This window comes from Macrobrachium rosenbergii, chromosome 16 (genome assembly GCF_040412425.1).
Source record: "Macrobrachium rosenbergii isolate ZJJX-2024 chromosome 16, ASM4041242v1, whole genome shotgun sequence".
NCBI classification, from domain to species: domain Eukaryota; kingdom Metazoa; phylum Arthropoda; class Malacostraca; order Decapoda; family Palaemonidae; genus Macrobrachium; species Macrobrachium rosenbergii.
In genome coordinates, this window is record NC_089756.1 from 39,043,762 (window position 1) to 39,051,261 (window position 7,500).

Sequence of the window (7,500 nt, forward strand, 5' to 3'; positions counted from 1 at the left end):
AACAAAATAAAGAAAAAAGGTAAAAATATAAAAGAAATCATACCAGTTAGACTTGATCCCCGGGTTTTCAGATCGCCTGGGAGCTCATGAATGATGGAGATGTTTACGTTCTGGACACGAAGGCGATCATCTACGTCTGGACTGGGAGGTGTAGCAACAACATGGAGAAGATTCAGGGAGCCAAGGTAACCCTGGGTGGATCCACAGTTACAGCAGTTAGCTCTGTAATCTGTTCTGTAGGCTGTATTCTGAGAGCTACGTGCTGTGTATTTGATCAGGAGATTTTTATACATTTTTGTTAGCTTTTGCTTAATTTTTGGCCAAAAAATTATGAGATGGAGAAGTTTTAGGGGGCAAAGGTACTGTAGGTGGACTTTCAGTTACAGTAACGAGCGCTGTATTCTGTTATACAGGCATTTTCTTAGCGTAACAGGTGGTTAAATTATTCAGTAGATTTTTAAATAATTTTGTTAGCTTTTGCTTAATTTTTGGGGCCACAAAATGGTGAGAACATGGAGAAGATCCAGGGGGGCCAAGGATATACACTACTGTAATGAGCTCAGTAATCTGTTCCGTAGGCTGTATTCTTAGCGTTACAGTTGGTTGATTTATTCAGTAGATTTTTATACATTTTTGGGGCCACAAAATGATGAGATGGGGAAGATAGAGGGTGCCAAGATAATTGTAGGTGTATCTAAAGCACTGTAATGAGTTCTGTAATCTGTTCTGTAGACTGCTCTAAGCGTTACAGGTGGCTGATTTATTCAGTAGATTTTTATACATTTTCGACTTTTGCATGAATTTTTTGGCCACAAAAGGGGTGAGAAGATGGAGGAGATACAAGGGGCCAAGGTAACTCTAGGTGGATCTACAGTACTGTAATGAGCTCTGTAATCTGTCCTGTAGGCTGTATTGTTAACTTTGCAGGTGGTTGATTTGTTCAGTAGATTTTTATGAATTTTTGCTAGCTTTTCCGTACATTTTTGGCCACAAAATGATAAAGCTAAGATTCAGGGACCCAGGATAACTCTGGGTGGATCTACAGTACAGTAGTTAACTCTGTATTCTGTTCTGCAGGTTTTTTCTAAGGATTTCCAGTGGTTAATACTTCAATGTATTTATAAACATTTTCATTAGCTTTTGCTTAAATTTTTTGGCCACAAAATATTAGGAAGATGGAGAATATTCATGGAGCCAAGGTAGCTCTAGATGGACCTATAGGTACAGTCATGTGTTGTGTAGTCAGCTCTGTTGGCTGTATAGTTAACGTTACAGGTGGTTAATTTATTCAGTAGGCTTCCAAACATTTTTCTTAGATTTTGCTTAAATTTTTCAGGTCCACAAAAGAATGAGAATCCAAAGAAATTCACAGCATCATACAGATCAGTATGAGGGAGCCTCTGTGGACTTACAGTACTGTAACGAGATCTGTAATCAGTTCTGTAGGCTTCATTCTTAACGTTGCAGGTGGCTAATCAATGCAGTAGATTTTTACACATTTTTATGAGATTTTGCTGCGGTTTCTTCGCACATAATGATGAAAATTAATTTAGAGCAACGGAATGATAAGACCTATCCTTTTTAGTTCGCGGCGACCCTGAAACAGGAACACGGGGGCGCGACCATCGTGGTGATCGAGGACGGGCAGGAGAGCCTCCTGCAGAACGACGAGAGGAACGGCTTCGAGAAACACCTCCCCCTAATGAAGAAGAATACGATCCCCGCTCACGAGGCCCCCAAGGACGAGACTGTGGTGAGTAGTGCCTTTTTTTTTTTAAGGGGGGATGTTTACTCATTTTTTTTAAATAGTAGGGTCTTTGACCTTAACCTCGACCTTTAAACAAACCATTATCAACCCTCTAACAGTTTTTTTTTAGGTAAAAGAATGGTAATGGATAAACTATAATAGCCTTTGTGATAAGTGTTTTTTTTTAGGGAGAAAATTTGCTCAATTTTTTAATAGTAGGATCTTTGACCTTAACCTCGACCTTTAAACAAACCACTATGAACCCTCTGAACGTTTTTTTAGGTAAAAGAATGGTAAAGGATAAACTAAAATAGCCTTTTTTGTAATGGTTTTTAAAGACAGTTTGCTAAAGTTTTTTTTAAATAGTAGGATCAAAGACCTTAATTTCGACCTTTGAACCACATCATCAACCCTCTCAATTTTATTTATTTTTTCTTCTACAATAACTTTCTCTAAGAGTGACCATTAAAAATTCCACTTCCTATTAGTAGGGCTTTTGACCTTAACCTTGGCTTTCAAACGACTATCAGCCCTCTAACAATTTTTTTTTTCGAGGTAAAAGCGTGTAAGAACAGTCTTTGTAGTGAGTCTTTTCTTCTAAAGATTTGCTAAGGTTTTTTTAAACTGTAGAATCTTTGACATTAATGCTGACCTTCGAACCACAAAATCAACCCTCTAACAATTTTTTTTTATGTAAGAGAATGGTAATGAATAAACTAGAATAGTATTCTTCTACTCTTCGTTTCTCTCCGGGTTAACGTTTGAAATTCCATTTCCTGTTAGTAGGATCTTTGACCTTAACTTCTACCTTCGAACCACTCATTCAACCCTCTAAAAATTTCATTGACAAATTACTCACTTTGTTGTTCATCCTTACAAAAATATAATTTTGGTACCAGTAGGCAATGACTTATAATCATACCGAATAAAATAAACGGTAGAACATTTGACCTTAACCTCGACCTTCAAAGTAACCCTCTAACAATTTTATTAGAATAATGATTGACTGTGTCGTTAATCTTTATCGTTAACCATTTTATGATCTATATTGAGTGACTTACGATAATACCCAATAAAAAAAATGTAATCTTTGACCTTGACATCGACCTCTGTCAGTCCTTGAAAAAACGTTTAATAAAGTAGATAGTAGAATCCTCGGCCTTTGTCAATCCTTAAAAAAATCTTTAATAAAATAGGTAGTAGAATCTATGACCTTGCCCTCGACCTTTGTCAATCCTCAAAAAAAAATCCCTAATAAGATAGATAGTAGAACCTTTGACCTGAACATCGACCTTTGTCAACCTGTAAAAAATCTCCATTTTGAGACCCATAAGCAATGACTTTCAATCCTACCCAACAAATCAATTTTAAATCCTTTCCTGGCAAGATTGAGGAGAGGATAAATCCTCCGCCTCCTCCTCCTCGTCCTCCTCCTTCTTGTCACCTGAGAAGGGCATCGAGGTCAACTTTCGACCCCAAAAACGTGACCTCGATCGAGAGAGAGAGAGAGAGAGAGAGAGAGAGAGAGAGAGAGAGAGAGAGAGAGAAGGACTCGTATCCGATTTCTGTGGACACGAACCACCGCTTAAAGATGACGCGGGATTGTTATTGTTTGTTTATTTTTTTTTATTTGTTATGTTATTGTTATTATTTCAGTTATTTTCGTAGTTGTTGTTCGTTATGCATATTGTCTTTTTGTTATTTGTTTGTTATTTCGGTGTTTATTATTTTCGTTATTTTGTTGTTATTTTCGTTATTTTTATTGTTATTTTCGTTATTTTTTTGGTTATTGTTGGTTATTTTCGTTGTTTTTGTTGTTATTTTCGTTTTTGTTTTTTATTTTTTGTATTTTCTTTGTTGTTATATGTTATGTGTTGTCTGTTATTTTTTTATTTTTCGTTGTTATCTTTAAATTTATTTGTTATTGTTATTTCTTTTATTATTATTTATATTGTGTGCTATTTATTATTTTTATCATTATTTTCGATATTATTTTTTTCATTTGTTATTTTCGTTATTGTTATCTGTTATTTGTGTTTGTCATTGTTACATCGTTTATAAATTAAAAGAAAAACTCTCTCTCTCTCTCTCTCTCTCTCTCTCTCTCTCTCTCTCTCTCTCTCTCTCTCTCTCTCTCTCTCTGAAGCTAAGATGCTTCACTTTACGACCACAGAATTATTTTTTAGCAAACTGTGTTCCCACGAACCTCTGCAATTGTGGTGGAAATGTTTTTGAAAAAAAAAAAAAAATATTTACAGAATGTTTACAAAATCTTTTGGGCTTTTGTAAACACATTGTGAAAAACACTGCTTGGTAAAAATGGCCAGAATGTGTTTGTGTTTTACTTTGAAATATATTAAAGTTGTGGTGTTTTTTTCGGTACAATATTTTTTTTTATTTGAAATATTAAATATGACTGTATTGGAGTTTTAGCTTTTTATTAAAGTATCCAATGTTAAATATAATAAATTGTAAATATAGCGTTGGCTTCGCCCTACGGTATTTCACAAACTCTGTAGAACAATATTAACTTTTTATCGATATTTTGAATATTAACAATTTTTACTTTTTATCATTATTTAAAAAAACAATTTAACTTATCATCAGTATTTTTAGTGTAAATAATTTTTACTTTTTATGTGCGTTTTCATTGTAGCAATCTTAAGTTTTATCAATATTTTTAATATAACAAGTTATACTTTTGTAAATATTTATATTATAAAAATTTCTGATTTTTATCAGTATTTTAGTACGAGCAATTTTAACTTTTTATTAATTTTTTAAATAATAACAATTTTGAGTTTTTGCCAATAATTTTAGTACAGAATTTTATAAAATGTAATTATGACATTAATTCCTTTTTTCTTCCTAATACAATTAAATAGTAAAAAAAAAAGATTGGCACATTTACTGCACACTATTGCTGTGGTCAGCCAATCTGGTGCCGTCAGGCATTACTAAAGGTTCTTTGCGGCGTCCCTCTGACACCTAGCTGCAACCCCTTCCATTTTTTTTTTTACTGTACCTCCGTTCTTATTTTCTTTCTTCCATCTTACCTTCCACCTCTCCTAACAATTGTTTAATATTCTCTTTCTTCCATCTTATCTCTCCAGCCTCTCCTGACAGTTGTTTCACAGTGCAACTGCTAAAGGTTTTTCCTCTGTTACGCCTTTCATACCTTTTTACTCTGTTTCCCCTTTCAGAGAAGAATGACCTCATAGGTCCCAGCGATTGGCCTTTGTCCTAAAAATATTATATTCCATTTCCATTTCCGCTACAACCTATGTATATCTGAACAGTTTATTCAACCAATTTTGACTTTCATTTTCCCTTTCAGCGCTGAATGACCTCATAGGTCCCAGCTAAATCTTATATTACAGCCTAAATTTTATATTCTATTTCCATTTCAACCTATTTATCTAAACAAATTATTCAACCAATTTTTACTTTCAGTAAAAATTGGTACATAAAATTTAGGCTGGAATATAAAATTCAACTGGGACCTAAGAGGTCATTCAGTACTTTCAGTAAAAATTGGTGGAACATAAAATTTAGGCTGGAATATAAAATTCAACTGGGACCTAAGAGGTCATTCAGTACTTTCAGTAAAAATTACTGAGTGACCTCTTAGGTCCCAGCTGAATTTTATATTCCAGCCTAAATTTTATATTCCGCCTCCATTTCAACCTATGTATCTAAACAGTTTATTCACCCTATTTTTACTTTCAGTTTCCGTTTCAGAGCTGAATGACCTCATAGGTCCCAACTAAACTTCATATTCCAGCCTAAAGTTTACATCCCACCTCCATTTCCGCTACGACCTATCTATATATCTGCGCAGTTTATTCAACCAATTTATACCTTCCATTTCCGTTTCAGAGCTGAATGACCTCAAAGGTCCCAGCTAAACTTCATATTCCAGCCTAAATTTTATATTCCATTTCCATTTCAACCTATACATCTAAACACTTAATTCAAAAGAAGCCATAAGGAATAAATTATGACTTCCATTTATGCAAATCATTGCAGGCCAGGCGAGTCTCCGAGGAAATCAAACTCTACAAGTGTTCTGACGAGAGCGGTACCCTCAAGGTCATCGAGGTCAAAAACGGCCCCCTGTCCCAGTCTGACCTGCATTCTGAGGTTTGTGTGTTTGTTTTGCTTGTTCATTTTAACGTGTGTGTGTGTGTAGGTGAGCCTTTTTTGACGTCTGATAAACGACCGAGATTAAATTCTCGTGGGTCGAATTTTGTTTCTTTTTTATTTTTGTTTTTGTTTTTTGTTTGATCTTTCTGTTGACTTTTTTTATATTTTTTGTGGGGAAACTTCAATAGCTTATTATTAATATTATGATGATGATAATGATTATTATTATTTTTATTATTATTGTATCGGAAGAAATAATATAATAATAATCATCATCATCATCATAATTATTATTTTTTTTAATATAATTATTATTATTTCCTCTGAAATAAAATAATAATAATTATTATTATTTTATTATTATTAATATTTTATTATTATTATTTTTATTAATATTTTATTATTATTATTATTATTATTATTATTATTATTACCCAGGACTCCTTCATCATAGACAACGGGCAGTGTGGCATCTGGGTATGGGTAGGAAAGAAGGCCAACAAGAAGGAGAGGGAAGAAGCCCTCAGGAATGCCCAGGGCTTCGTCTCGAAGAAAGGATACCCTGCCAGGTCAGATACTCTTAGGAGAGAGAGAGAGAGAGAGAGAGAGAGAGAGAGAGAGAGAGAGACAGACAGACAGACAGACAGACAGAGAAAGAGAGAGAGACAGACAGACAGACAGACAGAGAAAGAGAGAGACAGAGACAGAGAAGGGGTGCAGAGAGAAAGAGAGAGAGGGGTTGGGAACACACACACACACACACACAGAGAGAGAGAGAGAGAGAGAGAGAGAGAGAGAGAGAGAGAGAGAGAGAGAGAACTCATGGGAACTCATGAAAGAGAGAGAGAGAGAGAGAGAGAGAGAGAGGAGAGAGAACACAAAGAGAGAGAGAGAGAGAGAGAGGTGGTTACAGCCACAGAAAGAAAAAAAGAGAGAGAGAGAAAGAAAGAAAGAAACAGAAAGAAAAAAGAGAGAGAGAGAGAGAGAGAGAGAGAAAGAAAGAAAGAGAGAGGAAGAGGACACAGAAGAGAGAGATAGATAGTTAGATGGGATAGACAGAGAGAGAGAGAGAGAGAGAGAGAGAGAGAGAGAGAGAGAGAGAGAGAGAGAGAAGTAATAACACTACCTTAATTTTCTCTCGACAGCACCCAAGTCTCCAGGATAGTTGACAACGGCGAACCTCCAGAATTCAAGAGTCTGTTCAAGGATTGGAAGGACAAGGACGCCAGCATAGGATTCGGACGCCAGACTTCCAGTGAGTACCTCGGGAGTCATTCTATCCTTGGTATAGATAAAGGTGTCTTATGCCGGCCCGGGACCTTACCCCGTGGCGTTCAGTCAATTGATGAGGTGTGGAAGGTGGTAGGTGACTGTTGTGGATCTCTGGACTGTGAAATACCAACACTAAGGAATTACCTCTGTGGTTGTTTAAATTTTTCTTCAAGAAATTAATATTTTCATTTTTAAAATAATGATTTGGTTAACTAGGTTAAGGTAGCAATACAAATTTAATCAATTTTCTACAAAAGCATAAATAAATAAATAGCTAATTTAATTACTCAAAGTCATTTTAGGATACTTTCCTTATATTTTGTCAAGATATATAT

General features: G+C 35.1%; 1 protein-coding gene across 3 annotated transcripts in view; it reads left to right on the plus strand.

The window, feature by feature from the left end:
• LOC136847339 (villin-1-like) overlaps nucleotides 1-7,500 on the plus strand; it is a 77,289-nt gene that overhangs the window by 58,641 nt on the left and 11,148 nt on the right. For all 3 annotated transcript variants that reach the window (XM_067118920.1, XM_067118922.1, XM_067118923.1), the window contains exons 6-10: nucleotides 72-185; nucleotides 1,586-1,753; nucleotides 5,777-5,890; nucleotides 6,332-6,462; nucleotides 7,039-7,148. In XM_067118920.1, coding sequence (XP_066975021.1) covers nucleotides 72-185; nucleotides 1,586-1,753; nucleotides 5,777-5,890; nucleotides 6,332-6,462; nucleotides 7,039-7,148 — 637 coding nt within the window. The remainder of the gene's footprint in view (nucleotides 1-71; nucleotides 186-1,585; nucleotides 1,754-5,776; nucleotides 5,891-6,331; nucleotides 6,463-7,038; nucleotides 7,149-7,500) is intronic.